The sequence below is a fragment of the Drosophila novamexicana genome, unplaced genomic scaffold (genome assembly GCF_003285875.2).
Source record: "Drosophila novamexicana strain 15010-1031.04,08,12 unplaced genomic scaffold, DnovRS2.1 tig00000008-arrow-pilon, whole genome shotgun sequence".
Lineage (NCBI taxonomy): Eukaryota > Metazoa > Arthropoda > Insecta > Diptera > Drosophilidae > Drosophila > Drosophila novamexicana.
This window is the reverse complement of record NW_020824765.1, coordinates 1,941,025-1,962,893: the sequence shown is the minus strand read 5'-3', so window position 1 is coordinate 1,962,893 and position 21,869 is coordinate 1,941,025. Positions and strand designations below refer to the sequence as shown.

The window sequence follows — 21,869 nt, the reverse complement described above, 5'->3', positions numbered from 1 at the left end:
GAGTACCCCCATTCCCCTCAAATTGAGAAAACAAAAACGTGTTTTTGAATATGTGTGAGCTAGAATGATTGCAACGAAAACTTGTTGATGCGTACAGGGTATCTCTCAATCGAGCATTCCCGACTAGAGCACTCGTGTTACTCATTGAGACACATGATTTCTCAATGGACACATGCAACGGCTGTTGAATGTTGTATGTTGTCACCGCCCCGACAACAAATCTTGACTCACTTGGAAAACAGCCAATAAATATACAAATGTATCTATACATAAGTATAAATGAATATTATAAATGCACTCGTGTGCGTATTGCCCAATTGACAAATTTACAGAGTGCTGCTTTATATATATCAAATAATCAAATCAATAACAAAATTTCTCGAAATGATTCTAATTATAAACACAAGAAGACAAACATTAATCAAATGGAGAATTGGATAATATGAATATGAGATACATTAGATTTCTTACAGAGTCGAAAACTATAGAATTTGCAGCAAGCAAGTATTGAAGCACATAAAATGCCAGAAAAAACTGAATTGTTTATTGATAAAACAAACATAGTTTGTTCTCAATTATAGTAAAAACTATTTTATCTGACGGATGCACCTGCATTGAGCGCCCATTAAAGTTCCATTTAGGCCTGCAAATTGTCGTCTAATTACTGCCGCTAAGGACATGGCCGGGTCGCACTTGCCCATGCCCATTGATTATCTGAGTTTGTAACTAGCTGAAAACACGCATTTCCATTGACACATGTGTGCCGAAGTTGACGGCAATCGCGTGTTGCCAGGCATCGCCGCAAGTTCAACGACACGGGCCCGGCCCGGCCCGGGGGCAAACAACCCCCAAGTAAACAATCCAATGCCCCCGCCCTCTCTGGCAGCTCCTTGTGCGAAATACCTGCCACACCCGCCCACTTTTTATGTGTGTGTGTGTGTGTGTGTGTCGTCCTATTTGTTTTTTGCCGGCATTCGTCAGAATTGGTCGCCGGCTGCCATTATGAAATTTGTTGCCGGCGCCAAACGCCAAATCATAGAAATGTGGCGCCAGTTTTCACTGAGCACGAGGGAGAGGGGTTCAAGGGGAAGCACACGCGACTCGTAAAAATATCCTTTGGGGGTGTTGGGTTGCGTTCCTTCTGACTTAATGACAGGAAGTGACGTCAGCGCTCTAGAGGGTAACATTTTTATTTGCCGCTTTAAGTGCTTAGTGTTTTATTTTATTTGGGGGTGTGTGTGTGAGTAGAGTGTGGGGTGGTTGGCATGATGTCATACTTTAGAAATATGTATTAGGGGTCATTGACAGATCGCATGCTAAGCAGCACGAGAAGCCGTACAAAGTTGTACAACCAATATGAATGTTAACAAAGTTCCTTAAATGCATATAGCTGGCATACGAATTATGATATAATAATAGTGCTTAATAAACAGATATAAATAATAAATGTTTCTGCTTTCTCCAATAAACTCAACCATGCAGTACTTTAGAGCACAACTTTTTATTAGCTGCCCAGAGGAAAAACCGTAATGGCAATGTATGATAATAAAATCAAATAGAACCAGCAAAGTTTGTCTGGTTCAATGACCCATTTACTACTCAGCTGGCCTGGCCTGGATGGACTTGGGCCAAATGCGCACAAGCGCGAGTCAACTTTCAAGTTGAACGAGAACGAGAAATAAAAAATACAAATACTTCATCAGCGTCTTTGTAGTTTCTCCATCTCTCTCTCTCTCTCTCTCTATCTTTCTCTCTCTTTCATCTTTGCCCCGTCGTGGCATATTGCAATTCACATGGTAATTGAAAAAATTGGATTTTATTTCTGATTTCATTCAATATCAAGCAGAAAGAACGAGTTTTGAAAATAAACTAGTTCTTTGAACAAGTTTGAAAATAGATTTTGAACCAAATTGAATGAAAATTCCATCAATAATTTTATTGGTTGAAAAAACCGACATTTAACTTGGGTTTGATGCACTTTTTTTTTAATCTATTATTCTGTGATAGAAAAATATGAATCTTTGCCAAAAATTAGTTTAATATTAAACTATTTACCATGCTGAACATAAGACTGACCGTTTAATACCAAAGGTCAAGTCTAATTGAATTAAATACTTTGCAACAAATGAAAGTGAAATGAATTCCGAAAAAAATACGACAGTAACCGGAATGTGGCGCGCTTGAATAAATTATAAATGTTTGTAAATAGATATTTGCAAAGAACAACAATAGTGAAAAAGGAAAATAAAAACTTGTTTTGACTGAGTGACATCATTTGCTGTCTACCGCAAGTTAATTATGATTTAAAAGTCGCAGATGGAGAGTAAAAACTTGGAGTCATTTCAGCTCAAGCAAGAAATAAACTACGGATGACACATAACACTTAGTTCTGGCAAACACGACTTAATTATGGCAATTATGGCGTAAGTTCGAAGCTCAAAAAAGCATCAAGATTGTGAGCGCAGCTTAAGGTGTGGTAATAAATCGCTCGCTCGCTCTCTCTCTCTCTCTCTCCCTCTGCCTCTCTCTGCCTCTCTTTTTCTCACACTTCGCCGTTTCGCAGTTTTCGTATTCATCATGTGATGCAAGACAAATGTCAACACAAAAACGATAGTAAGACAGAATGTAATCAAGCAAATGAGAGAGAGAGAGCGCGAGAGCGGGAGAGCGAGTGTAGAGATTGATGGCACATCATTCACAATAATCATTGCATATTTTGAAATGTAAACCTCGCACGCAGATAAACATGAAGTCAACTTGTCGTTGCTTCTTCTTCTTCTTCTTCTTCAGCTGCTTGGAACGTTTGTTTACTTTCCACTTGACTTACAGTTATCGATTGGAAGGGCGTCTACGACTCGGACAGAAAATAGAAAACAACTCACCTTAAAACCGAAATTGTTGCGCTTTTAATATTTTTTGTGATTTCTATGCGCCTGCAAATGTATAGAGAAAACACAAAATAAATAAGAGAGCAGCAGAAAAAAGAAAACTATATCAGCATGTAATTTACAAAAGTTCAATGGGCCGACAAATATTCCAACATTTTTATGGCCCTTGTCGCCACAGACTCTGACCACAAAATGCAGTTACGTATTTATATATTTTCCATCCAGCGCATTTAAAAACATACAAAAAAAAAACAAAAAAAAAATGAAGTCTAGGCAAAAAGTAAAATAGAAAATTATTGATGCCGGCCGCGCTGCGCCGAATGATGTCATGCGAATATTTTTAGCTAGCGCGCGTTCAAATATGTTTGTATTCCCCCGCCCGTTTCATGTGTGTACACACTGGCACACACACACACGCTCGCCGAGGGGGCGTGTGCGAGCACGAGTAAGGCAAACAAACTCGACGTTGTTGTTGTTGTTGTCAGGCTCGCAATTCGACCGTTTTTACAGGTGCCTTTATTGCATTATATATGGTTTATTGAAACAACAACAACAAAAAAGTCTGTATAATTTCATGGTACACTTTCTACGTATTTGCATATTAATTACAACATAATGAGCCGATTATTTGTAGGTTCGTGTTAGCTAATAAATAATATTAAAACAATCTTTATCATGACCTCAAAGTTGAAATAATTGCATAATAACAGATTAAAGAAATGACTTTCATTTTAATCAGTTACAATTTTCGGCTTATCACATCTTATCACGATCGCAATAGTTGCTTTACTACACTTTTTCTTTCTGTGTAGATTAGGGCACACTTGTGTTCGGTATCATAAACTATGAGACGAATTGAATTTTATGGAAATTTGCAACAATTGAAAAAGTTCTAAATGATTTCTATTAGATTTAACAGAAATTTGTCTCCAATTTTATATTTATGTATATTGATTTTTGTGAGTGCAACAACAACAGCAACAGAAATTGTTTGCAGTGTATGCGTTTCCGATTAACAACGCATTCGTGATGTGGACACACTGCTCGCCACAAAAACGCACGGAGAACAGAAATGTTAGTTATAATTTGTTACCTATAACAATAATGCGCGTGTGTTGCATGCAACGCAGCTGCTGCTACTGGTGTTAATTTACAATTTCATTTCGAGTCGAAACATGCAAACAAACTATTATTATTATGCGACGTCGAAATGTCTGCCACGAGTTGACTGAAGACTCGTTGGTTTTGGCTTTGGTTTCGGTTTCGGTTATGGTCTTTGCGAGGAAGATATAACAGTTATTATGTAAGCCCCATCGGAGTCGAGTTGTAGCTTTCGTGTGCTTCACATTTTGCTGCATACATTAATCTCTATGCTGCAATATGTTTGGCCAAGTCTTGCGGCCCATTGTTATTGGATTGACTTTTTATTAAGCCGTCGCGTTTGCAGCTCTTTTGTCCAATTACTTTTGGCCCAAAGCTGAAACGTTTTTTTATCTTCCTTTTTTGTCAGTTTATGCTTTAATAAAACAATATGCATAGCTGACCTTTGTACAGCTAAGACCCAAACCAGTCGACGAGCCGGTTCAAGTCGCGCTTTTTGTCTATGCCCCGAGCCGAAACCAACTTTGTTTCAACAAAATTAAATTCGAATTTAATGGAAAGCAAAAAAAAACATTTGGCACACTTACAAATGTTATTAATTCAATTAAATTATTGAATAAAATTTGATTTGAATGACGTCAAGTTATTTTTTTTTTCAGTATAACAGAAAATTGAACTAGCTTTCCGACAGAATTAAGAAAAATGTCAAAATCTGCAAATTGCAAGAAATATTTTAAAGCGATTACTTTTAGAATGAAATTTTATTTACAGCTTTATATTAATATAATAGAAAATAATATCAAAAACGAGAAACTGCATTTAAGGCAAGCGTGCTAGAACAATTTTGTAGAGAATAGTTTAAATTAATCAAATTCGAATATTTTTCTTCGATAAATAATATCACATAAAGAAGCTTGTTTATAAGCATTTCTATTTTCGATCCTAGTTGACATTTCCGTATATATTTCTATATTTATTTTAATTAAATAGAATGTTTAATTTAATCAAATGTGAGATACCCCAGTTTGAGTTCAACGACGTTGAAGTCCAAGTTCACGTACCGAATATTGGTTCAAGCCGTGATTCAATTGATATTTGTGCATTTTACAACACTGGCAATGGTTAGAGCAGGGCCACACAATGCGATGATTACACAATTTTGTGTTTACTTTCAAATTACATTAATCGCAAGCCAATTTGTTCAAATTACCCACATTTTCCCACGCCCACACAGAACTAATGAAACGAAATTAACCCAAATAACCCAATAGAAATTTAGTTCATTCAGCGAAAGACAAAAGAAGTTAACAACATTCTTATGCCTCTATTTTCAAGACAGTTTCAATTGCCGATGCCCCGGCAGAAGCTGAGATGCAACAACAACAACACGCTTGCATCTTTCCCTTTTTTTTGTTTTAAGCTTTTTTTGTGGCAATTGTCTACTTTTTTTGTTCTTTCCACTCTGCCTACTCTGTTCTCGCTCACTCTCTCTCTTTCCCTCCACCTCTCTCCCTCCTCTCTCCACTTGGGTATGTATAATTAACAGCATTGTTGTCGTGCCTGAGCTTTTGCAGGCGTTGCTGCTGTCCGTATGTCTGTCTGTCTTTCTGTCTGTCTCTCTCTCTGTATGTCTGTCTCTCTGTCTGTCTGTCTGTCTGTCTGTCTGTCTGTGTTGTCCTCTGTCCCCTCATATTGGGCTTTGCTTCGCTTGAGCCTTCTTGATTTTTCTTACAAGATTTATGGTGAAGCTGCTGCAGCAGAGTTTGTTGTTTTTGTTGTTGTTGTTTTCGTTGCGCCTGCAACTGTACATTTGTCCGTTGTCTCTGTGTTGTTACTGTAGCTGTTATTATTGATGAACCGCAGTTGTTTAGCCAGCAGCAGCATCTCTTTTTTAATCTTACTTATGTAGGTTTAGTTGTCTGTGTCTGTTCGTGTGTGTGTGTGTGTTTGTTTGAAGCTTGGCACGTACGCTGCTTTATTTATGCATTTCTCTCCCTCTCTCTCTCTCTCACTCTCCCCCTTTTGCAATGTGTCTGGATGACGCGGCTTGTCAATTGCCTAAAGGCAAAGACGAGTTTACCTCTCTTTTATGCTTTCTTCTTTGCTTTGTTGTTTTTAGAAAGATGGCCTGGTGTTAGGGAGGGCGGCAACAGCGTTGCCAGACCGTGATTGCAGCAAACGAACGGTTCAATTAATCAAAACGAACGTCACAATTATGCAGTTAATCTCTAAATATTTTATAACAATTAATCACGGCCTGAAACTGACGTCAGTCAATGGGAAATTCGATAAGCAGCACGCTTGAGTAAACAATTTTCAGCTAATGCATTTGTGCATTGTGCAAGACAAACAATAAAGATCAGTTATATATATATTTTGAATGCAACGAATATTTCTTATCAAGTGAGTCATGTATTACCTCTGCTTATTGCTGCTGCTCACAGTTCTTATTGTTTCTATATATGTAAATATATCATCCAGTTTCTATTCTACTTCCGTCACATGCAAAGACAACAACAACAACAACAAAAAAAAGTGAAACTAACGTGTATATCTCATTCAAACATTTGTCGCTGGGTTTTCTAGGTTGCCCAACAATTGTTTACAGTTTTAACTATGCACTTCCTCCCACACACACACACTCACACACATATACTGGTTAACGTAGCATAGCTCTTTCTCTTTCCTTCATTCATTCAACACATTGATTTGTCAACTTGAACTAACTGTTGTAGCGAAATATGACAATGTATATTCTTCTTTTTTTTTGTCGTTTGCTTTCGTGTGCTATTCTCTCACCCACCCAAAAGCGTCACGAGTAGCTTTTGTTTCCACCTGTTGACGAAAATTGTTGCAGTACATTTCATAGTCTCTTTATAGTCCGCCTATTCAACAACTGAATCACTTTTTGCGACTGCAGTTCACTTCAAAAGAGGGGAGCAACAAATCTAAAAACATAAATACACACAAGGCACAGAATTGAATCAAATTATAAAGCTCATCAAGTCAGCTTGTGTGTGTGTTGTGTGTGTGTGAGCGCGCGCTCGTTTGTATGTGTTTTTATGTATGAATAGGAAGCGCAAATTCGAATTAGCAACAAAAGGCAGCAAATTTCATTAGAGAATGCGCACGATGACGTCATTGCAAACTTTAATACCTGACTTTTATCATGCGAAATTGTTTGATTATATTTATTATATCACCTTGATAGGGCCGGTAACAAGGCAAGAGAAACCAAGCTATTGGAACAACAAATTAAAATGCAAATAATACGTAATATTTGTTGTAACTCTCTCTCTCTCTTTCCCTCTGCTGGAATGGTCGCCATAATACTTATAATTAGGTCAACATAACTGTCGAAAGAGCAAAAAACTTGTAAATTCAATTATAAATGTTTTCGACTCACATCTAACTAGATAACTTAACGAAACGCAAGTTCCGATTAGATTGTGGCAAAAGTGTAGAAAAGAGTATAAGACTAGAATTTGGCTACACTGGTAGAAACACAGCTGTTTTTATCGGTTAACCGATAACCGATTGAGTCGCTTATGGTTGCCAAAGTGCATAACGGGCGTCTAAACATAAACTGGCACACGACACGCCGCGACTCTCGCCCCTGTTGTAGCAACACGGTTCTAGTCTGTCATTCTTCAATAAACAAGTTTTCGATATTTACAAATCTGTTTATCACTTGTTTTGCACAAAAAAAACAAAAACAAATCTCAAATAACTAGGTTTTTCGCCAAATCGAATGCAAAAGGCAAAGCAGCAAAACAGAAACCTGCAAAGAAACTGAAAAAGTAGGTCATAGTCGAGACTGCGAAACTTGTAAACAGATGCGCCTCAGCAGCGGCAATTTATCGGCAAAATGCATTAGACACGCGTAAGCGTAAATATTTGCAAGTAGTTGTGTGCGTGTGCGTGTGTGTGTGTTTGTGCTGAGTGTACACTGATAAAGCAGGCAGTTTAAAACAGAAAGCAGAAACCAGTATGCTGACATGTGTCAGACATGAATAGAAAGCTAAACACATACACACATACAAAGATCTCGCCCAAGCGCCCACCCACCCAATGCAAAAGAGAGCGAGAGAGAAGTCAAAAGTTCTTAATATGACTAGTCAAAGAAAATACAAAAATCTGTTGCCCTGCGGTAAGAGCGAATATTGATCGCAAAGCGTAACACAAAAAATACACTCTCCTCCGGAATGTGCTTGACCAATCCCAAAAAAAATATATATATGTATATATGAAAATTGTTGGTGCGAGTTAAAAGATGGCGTCACCGGTCAAACGGCAACCACGCATAACAGTAAACAGCGCGCAATGTCTACACATTTTCACTCAAAAAAAAAAAATCGACCAAGAGTACATAATACAATTAATATCACACAAACATGCATACGAATCTAATAAATTATATGAAGGTAGACGGGCTCGCACTCACAGTGTATGGTTCTGCTTCTTCCAACTTTGACGTAGTCCTCGTTGTCTCTTTTCGCTTTTTCGTTCTTATTGCGTGCTGCTGGGACGTCGTTTACACAAACACAGACACAAGTTCGTCGAAACAGACAAGCACACGCGTTCGGTTTTCGGCTGCTTTACGACGTACATGTATGGTAAATAAACGGGAGGGGAAAAATAAATTTATGAAATAAATTTAAATTTAAATTTATTTATATTGCAATGATCGTGAATTGCACTGGAACAATTTGTAGCATTTAATATCGCAAGCACTTTGGGCTATTAGTGACAAGGGCACAGCTCGCTTTATAACGGCGTTTCTAGAGATGGCGGGTCCAACTAACGGCACTTGCACAGCACAACACGTTTACCCTTAATATTCGCAAATCGCTTTAACCGCACAATCGACGCGTAACCAACTTTAATTAGCTTAAGCTGTCTATATATATAATTTTAAACAAACACCGCCATTTAATATTTAATTTTATTATATTCTTATTTCTGTAACGCACACGTCTGTCGTTCACGAGCACACGTTAACAACAAAACGAAGAGCGAGAGAGCGCTCCGACTGGAAGCGGTCACCAAGCGCAGTGTTGGGAAACGACAAGTGGGCGTAGCGATTAATAAATGTCAAAAATGATGCATACTTGAACAAGCAATTTATTTATTTTCGGCATACAAAATAAACCAAAAATAATAATATGTATTCATGTTTATGTTGTTCAATAAACCATCAATACAATTTGACTTTTTGTTGTTTCTATAATCAACAGCAAATACAATTTTCGTTTTGTGCAAGAGCGCGCGAGCGAGACAACTATAGAGTTTCTGGTGCTCTCTGGAAAATGACCGCAAAGCGGTCTGGAAATCGTATCATCCTGCAACGCCCAAATCAAAAGGGAATATTTGTGTGTATGTGTGTATGTTGGTAAGAACGAATGTGGCGATCAAAGCATGCGGGAAAAAACAGCGCCGTTCACGTACATGAAATGCAAAAGGAATTGTCAAGTCCTGACGCGCTGACCACAAAAAATGCGACACTTTTAAGTATTCGGTTGAGCATTGAAAAAAACTATGTCAATTAAGCCAACCACATATGCATATGTGCGTCGATTATGTCATATTATTTATTCGAATACACAGGCACACACGCGCACACAAACGGTATTAACACTTTGGCGGCGTCTTCGTCACCGGCATGCCGTGAAAAAATCGATTAGTGCGTTTCGACTGCGCTGATTTAATAAAACACAGTTTGGGCCCGTAAAGCTGGCGCTCGAATTGCTATGGCTCATTTGGCGATTAATTACAAATTGTATTAAATTATGAACAGTCTTACTTTTTAAATGCAAAAATTACAGTGAAAATCACAGCGCGACGTGCGTACGTTTCGCTTCGGCTTCGTTTCTGAATGACAATGTGACCAGATGTATTAACTCCAAAATGCATTAAAAATGCCAGCAATCTATCGATAAGCAAGACTATCGTAGTGCCAGCTATTGTGAAGATTTTATGTTTTGCTAATTTCAACGAGATTGCAAATATAAAAAAGCACACTTATTAACTGCGCATAAACAATCTGATCTAAAACTTACCGAAATGTACATTTAAATCATATATCACGTAGCGCCATCTATTAAACATTGGCGGCACTAGAAAAATACATTTTTGGAGCGCAGCCAACTTCACGCAAGTCATTTACCAGCTGACAAATTACGCGCGTTTTTTAAGTGGCATTAAATTGTGTGTTAAATTCGTTTTATTATATCATTTTAAAAGTTAAAATATATAAAGAGTATCAGAAAGAAAATTAGCTTAGAAAATTCAAGGGCTTTTATAGGGAAAACTCAGTTAATTCATTGTTCTTATTCTGAATAAATATTAGCTTTGAAAAATATCCTATTTGAGGGTAAAACTTTTTGATTTTGTCAATATTTGGGTTTTATTTGTTTATTACTGGATTATTGACGCAAACCCAGGTACAATACTAATTTGTTGTGTATAAATATAATTATATTAGAAATGTGCTCAGTTTTTATAGGACGAAATCTAGAAAACGCAATCAATTCGACAATAGAATTGAAGTTCAATGGAAATAAGCTTTTAGAGTACCGAATTGGAAACGGACTCGATGGTCTCGAAGGCGGTCGAGATGTCCGCATCCTCCAGTAAGCGATTGACGGCGATGCGAAGACTGGGACGTATCGGCTGACGCTCTCGGTTCTGCAAGTAGGCGGCTGGCACGACGGCCACGCCTCGTTCAATACACTGCAAAGAAAAAACAAACAAGGAATGAGAGGTTGAAAGATTAGGAATGCTATTGGTACCTTGTCCGCCACCTGGGTGAGCAGCTTGCTCTCCGCCTCGAAGCTGTCGCGCTTCTCGCTCAAGTACAAGTGCTTGACGGGAGACAAGGCGTCGCCGCCCAGCTTTAATTTGGAGAACTGCTCGAACTGGCTGTGCACCTGGCGCGATTTCTGCTGCAGCTGCTCAAAGATGTGCGGCTCGCGTTCGAAGCGATCCAGTGAGCAAATCGCCGCCTGCGTCAGCATGGGCGGCAGCGAGGCGGAGAATATGTAGCCCAGCCCGGACAGCCGCTGGTGCTCGGCTATGAAATGCGAGCCCACGCAAAAGCCCCCAATGGTGGCCATGGCGCCCTCCATGCCCGCCGATATCAAATCAATCTCGTCGCGCTACAAGAATCAACGGTAATAAGAGTGTATGGCCGAATAGTTGGACACACTTACGCAGACATCAAAGTGTTCGGTGAGGCCGCGACCCGTGCGGCCCAGGGTGCCGAAGGAGACGCTCTCGTCCAAAAAGAGGCGCAGCTTGTACTTCTTGCGCAGCTCGACCAGTTCCGGCAACGGGCACAGCTCGCCCGTATTCATGTAGATGCCCTCAGCAACGAGAAAGCGACGCGTCTTTTGTGCCTTCTTTGGGTTCTTCAGATCCCGCTTCTCCTGCTCCAACAGCAGGCGCTCCAGATCCTTGGCATCATTGTGCTTGAAATAGACAATGCTGCTGCGCGACGCATCCAGGCCCTTTTGTATGGCAAAATTGACGGCCTCATCCCTGCAAAAGTGGTTACATATCAATTAGATTTCCATTTCCAGTTGTGGATCTCCTATTCTTACACAAAGACAATGTCGCCACGCTTGGCGTAGGCGGGTATTGCGCTGGCCACTGTCGAGAAGCCGTAGGAGTACACGATTGCCTCCTCCAGGTTCATGAACTTTGCCAAACGATCCTCCAGGTCCAAATGCACATCCATGGTGCCATAAAAGCCGCGCGGACCGCACGAACCGACACCATATTTGCGCAGGCACTTGCACGCCTCCTCCAAGATGTCGTTGTCCTCGAGAAATCCCAAATAGTTGTGCGAGCCCAGGTTCAGGCAATCGTGTCCATCGACCACAATACGCTTGCCCACCCTCGACTGGACGAGACGTGTGCGCAGCAACGGATGATCTGGATCCGTGTCGGCCACCAACGATTCCGGTTCATACTGTTCAATCAAATAGTCCTGCTGCTCCTTCGTGAGCCGGCGACCGCCTCGTCTGTGCAGCAGCAGCCATATGACTGTGATCAGCAGCAACGTTTGCAGCACAAGCGCAAAGGTCGGCGTCTGCAGCAAATGCACGCATTTAATATATATTACATATTTATTTATAGATTTATATCAATTACACACTCACATTGCGAAAGATGCTGCCGATTTCGTTAAATAGTTGTATGCCCAACATTTTGATACGTCTCTAGCCGCTGCCAGTGGGAAAAATCAATTAAATAAAAAGTCACGCCGTTTGTGTTGTTGCTGCATGCGTCATTCGAACTGTTCTTATCAGATTTGCATGTGTATCACATACCTTACAGGTGAATAGACACGCGTATTTATCGGCTCTGCTGGCCTGCAGATAAAGACCGACACACTTTAAAGGGCGTGCGTTTCTTTTTTTTTTTTATGTTTATGAAATATGTAATAGATTGCGGGTGGGTCGCCTATCGATGCTTATCGATTAGAGCTCGTTAAGGCGCTGCTCGATCTTCGATAACTATCGCACTCAATAAACACGATCACACTGATCGAGCGCCGGTAGTTACCGAAACAACGCATTAGGGGTATGCCATCTATAAAGACTGGCAAAAAAATCATTATTAAATTAAAATTAAAAATATAATAAATAAAATGGTCACTTGGGAAACCCAGCTCTGTTTTAGACATTAGGTTTTTATCTTTTAACTGTAACATGTGCATTAGAGTGCGAAACGTAACAAATGTGCTCGGAACGACACCCCCGTCGTGACACGACTTTATGCGATGAATTAGGAATTGTAAACATATTTCCATGAAGATTTGTATTTCTTAAGCTGTGACAAACTGTATGTCTATTTTAATAAGTTTTTTAATAAATTTGTTCAAATAAAAACACACGTAACACTTTATTTTGTTTTGTATGTTGTATATAGATTTATTTGTTAAATTTATTTTGTTTTTAGTTTGTCTTCCAGCATTTCGTTATTGTATAAAAAAATAAAACAATAATAATTAAACGTTAAACAAATTGTACTGTCCTAGATACGTAATGAGCCAAAAGAAGGTGTACTAACGTTCCTTTATTGCTTTCTTTGAAACAGAACAAAAGAATGCTAATTGGCAAACACCAAATTGTATATTATTATAAACCATTTCATAATGCACAATATTTGTATGTTTGGTTTAGAAATGTCGCAGACAAATTTGTTGTAGCAAGTAAATACATAAATTGTTAAAATCAACAGTTCCCTACTCATGATGCACAAATATGTATGTAGTTTTTTTTTTGTTTGTTTTGTTTTCTTTTGTTTTTTGATCATTTGTGTTGTTTTTAGCGAGAAGCTGTTGTTAAGGTTACTTTTGTTTGGACTTTCCAGACGCTTAAAAACTGGCTACACTAAATTTACGCTCGCTTTTCTTTGCTTTGTTTCATATATATTAAAAACTATAAGTTGCTTTCCCTCTTCTTGTGGGTATATATATATATGTGTGTGTGTGTGTGTGTGTGCATGTGTTTGTTTATGTGTATGTGTGTGTGCTTGTTGTTCAAAATGAAAGTTGGCCTTCCGACGGCGAAAGTGTGCATCATCCTGCTGCTGCTGCTGCTTCTGCTGCTGCTGCTCCTATTTCTTGTCGATGCCCGCATTGGACTGTGTAGAGTATGAATATTGAGACCAATAATGATTGGTGGCACCGCCATCATTATTGCCAGTGGCGCCCGCAGTGCCCACCGCACTGCCGCCGCCGGCATTATTGGCCGCTGCTCCGCCGGCGCCCTGCTGTTGTTGCTGTCGGGATTAGAGCACACTTAAGTATTGTTGTTTTGGCCGGAAATGCGCATGCGGCTTGGCTTACCTGCCACCAGGACATCCATTGCTGCTGCTGTGGATCAGCGCCCTGCCAGGCTGCTTGTTGCTGCTGGTTGCCATAACCTGCTTAAGGATGGATACACACACCATAACCAATCAGTCAGTCAATCAATCAATCAAACAATCAAACAGTCCAACAGTCAATCGACAACAGCCCCAAACTCAACTCATATTGGAACTCGCTCCATGAACCACCAGCATCAAAAAGAATTCGCATTCAATGTTAAGGAAGAATTTTATTAGCGGCGCGACAACAGAGCGAGTTTTGTTTATAAGTAAGCAGTTGCCGGGTGTCGTTGCTGTCGCTGCTACCTACCCTGCATCTGGTTATAGTTCCAGTATTGTTGTTGTTGTTGGCCCGCGGTCGGCTGCGACTGTTGTTGCTGCTGGTATTGTTGTTGTTGTTGTTGCTGTTGTGGCTGCTGCTGGTGCTGATGCTGCTGCTGCCAGACGCCGCCGGCCTGTTGATGCTGCTGCTGTTGCGTCTGTTGTTGTTGTTGCTGATGCTGCGCATAGGTGCTCCACTTGCCACTTAGTGCGGACTACAAGAGATCAGAATTCCACATGAGTTTACAAACGATGGATTTGTAAGAATAACGGAACTGTGCTGCTTACCTTAGAGCCGGACTGCTGACCTCCGCTCGACTGCTGCTTGTACTGATCGTAGCCGGCTTGGGCCGAGTTATTGCCGTATTTGGGCAGCGCTAGTGCAGCTGACCGCTCATAGCCACCGCGACTATCTTCTTTGGTGTCGCGGTGGCCATGCCGAAAATCCCGTTGTTGATGATTGCCGCCGCCCGAGCGATAGCTGCTCTGGCTGCTGCCTCGATTGCGATCGTTGCTCCCCAAGCGGTTGCGATCATTGCCGCCGCGGTCTCGATCGCGGTAATCTCTAGAGCTGCCGCCGCCTCCATAGCCGCGATCATCGTAGCCACTTCTGCGATTGTTCTGCATCCAGTTTTGCTGGCCACCGCCGCCACCACCGCCGCCCCCACCGCTGCCATAGCCGCGATTGCGATTATCATAGCCACGACTGCCTCCGGCGCCGCCGCCTCCACCGCCATAGCCGCGGTCATCGTAGCCGCTACGGCGGTTATTTTGCATCCAGTTTTGTTGGCCGCCGCCGCCGCCTCCACCTCCACCGCCGCCGCCGCTGCCATAACTGCGATTGCGATTGTCATATCCACGGCTTCCACCGCCGCCTCCGCCACCGCTTGAGTAGCTGCCACCGCCGCCGCCGCCGCCACCACCGCGTCTCGAGTCGCTCCAGCGACTGTCGTGGCGCTGACCGCCGTGATCACGACGCCTCTCGTCAAAGTAGCGATTGCGATGCCGATCATCACGGCGATAATTATCGCGAGCGCCGCGCGATCTCTTGTCACGCGACCTGTCCGCATCGATGGCCTTTTTGCCCTTCTCATTGTACTTCTTCACCTCAGCCTTGGCCTCGTCGCCGGTCAGCTCCGTGTAGATGATGTCGTCAAACCAGCCAAACTCCAGTGAGGGAAGCGTGAAATTGGCTGCAAAAAGATTATGCAAACGTATATTATCATAATGACTGCATTGTGCAACACTGGCAAAAAATTGATCAATTTTACACATTACACTTTAAAAGAGAGTAAGGCGGGAGAGAGGGAGTGGTGAGTTCTTTAGCTGGTAACGTGTCGATTGGGTAGAGAGAGTAAGAGAGAGAGAGAGAGAGAGAGAGAGAGAGAGCTCAAACTTTGAGAGTAGATGAAATGATCTCTTATTTTAGGGACAATAGAAGTACAATTCGTATATATCTATATAGCATCAGACGGATATCAATATTTAGCATCGGACATTTACTTAAATACATTCAAATGAAATATTTCCCAGTTAAAAGATATATCATACCATCGATCGGACTTAAATGTTTGCCAAATTGTCTATTAACTGTTAAATCGGACTGAATGGGGAGGGGAGGGGAGGGGACACGTTGCACAGCTGGGTTGTTTGTGGATGTTTCGAGGTAAATTATCAATAATGAAGTATAATCAAAATGAATCAAAGAAATGCTTAGAATTAGAATAAACAGTTACAAATACATAAGAGAATGCAGCTGCTTACAAGCTAAATATAAACGTTACATAATAAGCATTAAACATAATTATATTCTTTTATCAATATATATATATACAGTATATATATTTTGTTTATGCACTAATAATTGCCGCTTTCGATACATGGATATATTTTTTTTTGTTTTTTTTTTTTTTTTTGGTTATATTTTCGTTGCTTGGTTGTGGTAGACAATATTTACCTCGTAAGTTATTTATTGTTGATTCTTTAACTGTAAAAGCATTTCCCTTTTCCTCTTTTTCGGCGATGCGACGTTTCAATTCATCTTCGCCGGGTATGCAAACAACCGCAATACGCTTGAAGTCGCTAAAACCTTTCATTTTACGTCGCTGGGCCGAGGCATACGCATTCGTCTACAAGAATATTACAGTTGTTGTTGTTGGTTGGTTGATTGGTTGGTTGGTTGTTTGATTGGTTGTTTGATTGATAGGTTGGTTGATTGATTGGTTGTTGTTTATTGGTTGCGTTGTGGGCGGTAGTTTGTTGAATGTTGCGTTGGTTGTACATTTAGTCGGTTGGCAAGCCAGTTGAGAAACACGTTGATGATTGCAGTTCATGATTTGCCGCCGGGCCGAGCCAGGCCCCCAACGATGTTGTGCCCTCGCTTACAAACTAACACATACCTGATTTAATATGCACACACAGATACACACACACGCAATGTGTGAGTGTGTGTAAGTGAGTCTTAGTAACCGGCAACTCCGCCAGGGAGTTACGCACACATAGATGCAATACATCTACACACACATTATTGCGGTTGTCTGCTTCGAAATGGCAGAACGAAACAACAGTTGACTTAATCATTTTTGTATAGCAAGAGTTTAGTTTATATATATATATAGAGCATATATGCTGCCGGCCTCTGTTATGGTAGTCGACATTTAGAGAGATACGAGAGTAGATATAGTAAGTGCTAATACGTTATACGAATCAGTTAATATGATAAGATTGTTGTTGACCATCACGATTTTCGCTCTGTCTGGATATTGGAATTGTGTGTGTTTATTATTTTTTGGTTTTACTTACAGTGGCTTCCATGCCGCACGCTCCACTTCCTCCTCCATTTCCACTTCCTGTCATTAATAGATACATACATTTAATTTTCTCCATCTCGCACTCTCCGCCATCCCTTACACTCCTCTACAGTCAACTGTTGCACCTAAAACTTATGCTTAGGCAATACAAATTGCAAATACAAATACAAATACTTACACTCACACACTTATACAAATTAATTATCGGATCAACTTAGGACCTAACACATACCTGACACCTTTGCGGGTTGGCGCCCTGCGGCGCTTGGGCTTTCTTTCACATTCTCATTTTCATATATATGAGCAATAAAATGCATATTCAAAGTTTACAAAACAAAAACATAAAAAAAAAAATAAACAAATATTGCAACAGATCCTTTCAGGGACCTGGGCGTGACATACATATGTACATAGTATGTCATCATCAACGCATAATTCTCGCTTGTTTCGTGGTTTGGTTTTCGTTCGGTTCTCTGTGTATGTTTGTGTGTGTGTATGTATGTTGGTGTTGGTGTTGGTGTGTGTAGATTGTGGTTTTTCAGTGTAAGGGTCATTTGTTTGATGTTTTACCTGATCGAGTATAAAATTGCGACGCCGCTTCATAGCAATATCTTCCAAACCACCTAGGCTGTTCAAACAGATCTCGTATACCTTATCCCAGCGCCCCTTGTGCACAGTTTTGCGCGATTCGCCATCAATCTAAAAATCAAAAAAAAAAACCAATAACAACATATACATCAATCAAGGTGTTAAGTAAAGCATGTAAGCGTGCTCTAGTCGGGGGAGTCCGACTAGAAGATACCCTGAGTCAAAAATATTCTAGCTTTTTTTCCACTTTGAGAATGGCAAATAGATCCTTAATGAACTTTGGTTTTTCTAGCTTTCATATTTAATATGTTAACCAAATATAACTTGATCTTTAAATTTATGCTCAAACTATTGCGACCAATTTTTCCTATAGTTACTATGTAAAGAAGTTAAGGTTGGTAGTAAATGATGATTTAAACAAGCCTCAAACCGCATTTGGCTTTAGACACCTACAAAAGGAGCCCGCTCCAATTGGGCTAGTCCAATTTCAATGCTGATACAATTTTGGTTGCTTTTTTGTTAGGAGCATAGTGAAGCTCGCAAGTGCCAAGCTTGGTTAAGGTATAATAAGAAACACGCAGACCGTTGGACATGGCACTAGTCAGGAAAATGTTTACATCAGGATATGTTCTGCAAAAGCGTTACATATTATGTTATACAATTATAATACCCTACAGCAAGAAAATATTACAACAAAACTACAACTAAAGATAATATTACGAGCATTTTATATAGTTAGTCACTCACCGTCATTTTGGCTATTATGGAATCAGGTCCAATGATCTCGTAACGCTTATCGACGTTCTCGGCGACATGCTTTTGTGTCCAGTGCGTCTTGCCAGCACCTGGCAGGCCAACGAGAAGGATAACCTCGCATTCTTTGCGCGATGCAGCGCATTGAGGACCGCTAACTAGTTGCTCGGAAGGTACCAAAGCCAGCAGTACATAGCCGGGTAGCAGGGCAACAGTATCCCGGGGCACGGGCACGACATCCTCGTACTCATCTTCGGCCGGGTGTGACTTGTCAGCTGATGACTTATCTGTCTCTGAGTCAGCTTTGGCGCGTTTATTTGGCGATGGGCCATCTTCGTCGTCCTCCTCAGCGTTGGCTGCCGATTCACTGTCCTTGGCAGACTCCTTAGCCGACGCTTCCGGTTCGGCAGTAGCTTCTGCATTTTCTTCTGTGGCTTTTTCGGCTTCAGGCAGACTATCGCCGTTGGCCACAGCTGCTGGCTCAGTGGCCTCAACAGCTGGAGCTTCTGCTGCTTCCTCGACTGTAAATAATCAAAGGTCAAACAATTTGAAATTACTTGAAAAATGTTTGTTGAACCTACCAGGTTCCATAGCCTGATCCTGCGCTGCCTCAGCGGATTCAGCCTGCTCCGACTGAGTTTCGCCCTCGACGCCAGCCTCTTTAGCCTGCTCCTCCTCGGCAGCGTCACTGGTAGCATCAGCGTTGGGGGGCTCAGGTTTATCAGCCTCATCGGATTGCTCGGTGGCGGCTGGCTTGGCGTCATCGTCCTTCTTTTCGGGCTCATCATCATCGGCGGTTGCCTCGTCGAGCACCTTCCACTTCTCACCATCGTTGTCATCATCTTTGTGCGACTCGGCGCGTTGCTTGCGACGCTTTCGTGTCGGTCGTTCCGCATTAACAAGCAGTTCTTCATTGTTAGCGAAGTTCACTGTATACTCGTAGCCCTTGGTGAGAATATGCGGAAAGAGGGCGCCTTCCTCGCCCAAAATACTCTTGTCAAACTCATGGGCAATGCCAAGATCCTCGCCATTCAATGTGTATTTGATGTTGCACGGCGTGCTGTCCAGATCCAAGTAGCAGCCAATCACATCGTCCAGTTGATATGGCTTGCCGTACTCTTTGAACTCGCCATTGTTGGCCTTGCGGCCGCTCTCGCAATAGCCATAGGAATGTTCAGCTTCGCCCAGTAACATCGGTGTCTGAGGCGTTGAGAAACCCACACGAAAGCCGCGCACATGCGGTTCATCGCGGAAATGATGCGAGTTTTCCGGCACAGACTCCTCCGATAGCTGCACCTCATAGCACACCCTTCCCTCGCGCACACCATAGTTGGCACGAGCACCTGACCAGATTAGCGAGTATATCTCCGAGTTCAGAGGTTTCGCAGATGTAAAAGTGGTAGCATCGATGCGTAGATGTAGATCCGAATCAACTATTAAAAGAAATTGATATTAAATTAGAGCGAATTTCAAATGCGTACGCAAAATTATATATATGAGCGATTACTCTAAAAACTAACTCAATATTTATGTACAGAACAATAAGCGAGCTTTTATAGAGGCTTCACATTGTTATAACTTCATACAAATAACAAAATTTAGTCCAACTTAGTTTAGTAAGTTGGAAAAGAAATGTTCTCAAAAATGAAAAAGAATATTTTAATTTAATGTATCTAATGTATGTAAGACTTGTTCCACGGACTCGTAAATTTAGAAGTTCCTATTTAAATGCGTTCAAAATAGAAAACCAAAATATTTTATCAAGCAAGCTATTTAGTTTTTTAGTATTTAAAGAGGACACTACTTACACCAGCTGAGGCCCACTTGATTTTCCTCCATAGTGGGCTCATCCTCGGTCACGGTGCGCTCTTCAACAGCCGCACCAGACTTGGAATCGCGCTTGTCGCCGCTACGACGCTTGGGTGAGCGCGAGCTGCTGCGGGAGCGCGTGTGGCTGTGCGAGCGTTTGCGGCGCTCGTTGGATTTTTCTTGGTCCTGTTCCTTGTCCTCCTCCTTGTCTGTCTTGGCAGCGGCAGCCTCGTCGTCAACTTCCATTTTCTCACCATTATCGCCGTTGGATTGGTGCGCGACTTTGTCGGTATCAGCATCGGCTGATGCTTCATCATTTTCTTGTGGATCTTCATCTTTCTCCACTTGTTTGTTGGTGTCGTTTGAGTCTTCCTGATCTGCTGTCTCCATGGCGGCGGCTTCATCTGTCATAGCCACATCTTCATCTTGCTCTGCTTGCGGAGCAGAAGCATCAGTTTCCTCTGACACCTCTTCCTGAACCGCCTTATTGTCCTCCTCTTCTTGTTCTTGTTCTTGTTCCAGTTCCTGTTCTTCGTCTTCGACTTCTTCTACTTCTGGTCCAGAGCCGGCCTCTGCTTCGACTTCGGGCTCGGCTGCGGCCTGATCCTCCTCCGGCAGAGTCTCCAGTACAGGTTCTGTGGCAACTGGAGCCGCCGCAACCGGCGACGGTGAACGCGACATAGACCGCGTTCGACGCTGACGGCGGCTTGGTGTAACTGGGGCGCCATCTGTCGGAGGTGAAACGAAATTTTTAATTCATGGAAAATTCGTATTTTTGTTATATAAGGCGCGTTTACAATATGAAGAGAACACGCTGAGCCGAGTTACACGCACACACACATTGAAAACCGTTCAAAATTGTGTAGTACACACAACACACACAAACGTGCACTTAGAAGCGCAGTGATGCATACATACACACGCACCCGCACACATACTAACTTACCTCCATCGCCGCCGCCGGCAGAACCTTCCACATGTGCCCGCAGGCGCTCGATGAGCACAGCTTTCACACCTTTGGTATCAAGACCACGCGTCTGTAATTCGTTACGCAGGTCCACCACCTTCATCTTATCCAGCTTCGCCAAATCCATTTTTTCGCTTCAATCTTGAATGGCGGCAGCAGCGCGTCACTCACAAAAATATACACACACACGCGCACAACGACTGAGGCGGAAAGAAAACGTAGAATAGAGGAAGTAAAATATATGCCAAATGGGCGCCTTTAGTTATTTAACAAATTACTTTACTGCTATTTCGCAAATATAGCGAATCGAATCACTTTTCGCAATTGCATTCGCATTTATTGCGAATAAATAATGGCTAAAACCTATACCGAGAACGCGTTGATGTGAAGTTGGCTGCGATTAAGAATGCAGGGAATGCCAAGTGTTATCGATTAGTAGGTAATTGATAGACTTCACAGAAGTATATATGCAAAGTTATCGATTAGTTTCATTAGTTACAATAGTAAAATGCGCGGTTTCAATTTGCAGAAATTAAAACGAATTAGCAATTCGTAGTTTTCATCTTCAAAGATGAGTTAAATATAAATAATTTATATTATCTGTTTAACATTCTGCCCAATGAATTTACATATGAAGATACTGGATTAAATTTTGATTATGTGGAGAATTTTTATTGGATGGCATATATGGCTTTGCCAGAGATACAAATGTATAATTTTTACCGCAATACATTTAATTGATTGCATTAAATCCAT

The 21,869-nt window shown here is 41.5% G+C and overlaps 3 protein-coding genes across 11 annotated transcripts in view; all 3 read right to left on the bottom strand.

Moving 5' to 3' along the window:
- LOC115765126 (protein hu-li tai shao) overlaps positions 1-9,854 on the bottom strand; it is a 31,718-nt gene extending 21,864 nt beyond the window's left edge. For 5 of the 7 annotated variants that reach the window (XM_030708549.1, XM_030708554.1, XM_030708526.1 and 2 more), the window contains exons 1-2: positions 9,793-9,851; positions 8,434-8,585 (exon numbers count right to left, since the gene is read on the bottom strand). The gene's annotated coding sequence lies outside the window, so the exon portion shown is untranslated. Of the gene's footprint in view, positions 1-2,882; positions 2,934-8,433; positions 8,586-9,792 lie in introns of all 7 variants that reach the window. The other 2 variants (XM_030708532.1, XM_030708540.1) reach the window with 2 other exon arrangements.
- A 533-nt stretch (positions 9,855-10,387) lies between these two features.
- Positions 10,388-12,459, bottom strand: LOC115761621 (serine palmitoyltransferase 1). Its single transcript, XM_030703454.1, has 6 exons — positions 12,323-12,459; positions 12,152-12,218; positions 11,591-12,081; positions 11,201-11,528; positions 10,781-11,146; positions 10,388-10,721 (listed from the first exon to the last, which is right to left on the bottom strand). The coding sequence occupies exons 2-6, from the start codon at positions 12,197-12,199 to the stop codon at positions 10,557-10,559; spliced, it is 1,398 nt and encodes a 465-aa protein (XP_030559314.1). The 5' UTR covers positions 12,200-12,218; positions 12,323-12,459; the 3' UTR covers positions 10,388-10,556.
- Positions 12,460-12,950: 491 nt separating this feature from the next.
- Positions 12,951-21,516, bottom strand: LOC115757697 (heterogeneous nuclear ribonucleoprotein U-like protein 1). Of its 3 annotated transcripts, none has more exons than XM_030698044.1 (10): positions 21,093-21,515; positions 20,146-20,874; positions 18,919-19,770; positions 18,332-18,858; positions 17,567-17,695; positions 16,144-16,315; positions 14,475-15,379; positions 14,176-14,401; positions 13,846-13,925; positions 12,951-13,778 (listed from the first exon to the last, which is right to left on the bottom strand). In XM_030698044.1, the coding sequence occupies exons 1-10, from the start codon at positions 21,238-21,240 to the stop codon at positions 13,614-13,616; spliced, it is 3,933 nt and encodes a 1,310-aa protein (XP_030553904.1). In that variant the 5' UTR covers positions 21,241-21,515; the 3' UTR covers positions 12,951-13,613. The 3 variants fall into 3 exon arrangements, with proteins under 3 accessions (XP_030553904.1, XP_030553914.1, XP_030553923.1); XM_030698054.1 differs by having other exon boundaries at positions 13,846-13,922; XM_030698063.1 differs by lacking the exons at positions 12,951-13,778; positions 13,846-13,925; positions 14,176-14,401; positions 16,144-16,315 and having other exon boundaries at positions 15,232-15,379; positions 21,093-21,516.
- Between the last annotated feature and the right edge of the window lie 353 nt (positions 21,517-21,869).

Bases quoted from the DNA above. Each gene is read 5' to 3' on its own strand.
- LOC115761621 (XM_030703454.1), bottom strand. From the start codon at position 12,199: ATGTTGGGCATACAACTATTTAACGAAATCGGCAGCATCTTTCGCAAT. The intron at 12,082-12,151 runs GTGAGTGTGTAA...CATTTGCTGCAG, and splicing joins TCGGCAGCATCTTTCGCAAT to ACGCCGACCTTTGCGCTTGT. The intron at 10,722-10,780 runs GTACCAATAGCA...TTTTCTTTGCAG, and splicing joins TCACCCAGGTGGCGGACAAG to TGTATTGAACGAGGCGTGGC.
- LOC115757697 (XM_030698044.1), bottom strand. From the start codon at position 21,240: ATGGATTTGGCGAAGCTGGATAAGATGAAGGTGGTGGACCTGCGTAAC. The intron at 19,771-20,145 runs GTAAGTAGTGTC...TTCTTTTAATAG, and splicing joins TCAAGTGGGCCTCAGCTGGT to TTGATTCGGATCTACATCTA. The intron at 13,779-13,845 runs GTAAGCCAAGCC...TAATCCCGACAG, and splicing joins AATGGATGTCCTGGTGGCAG to CAACAACAGCAGGGCGCCGG.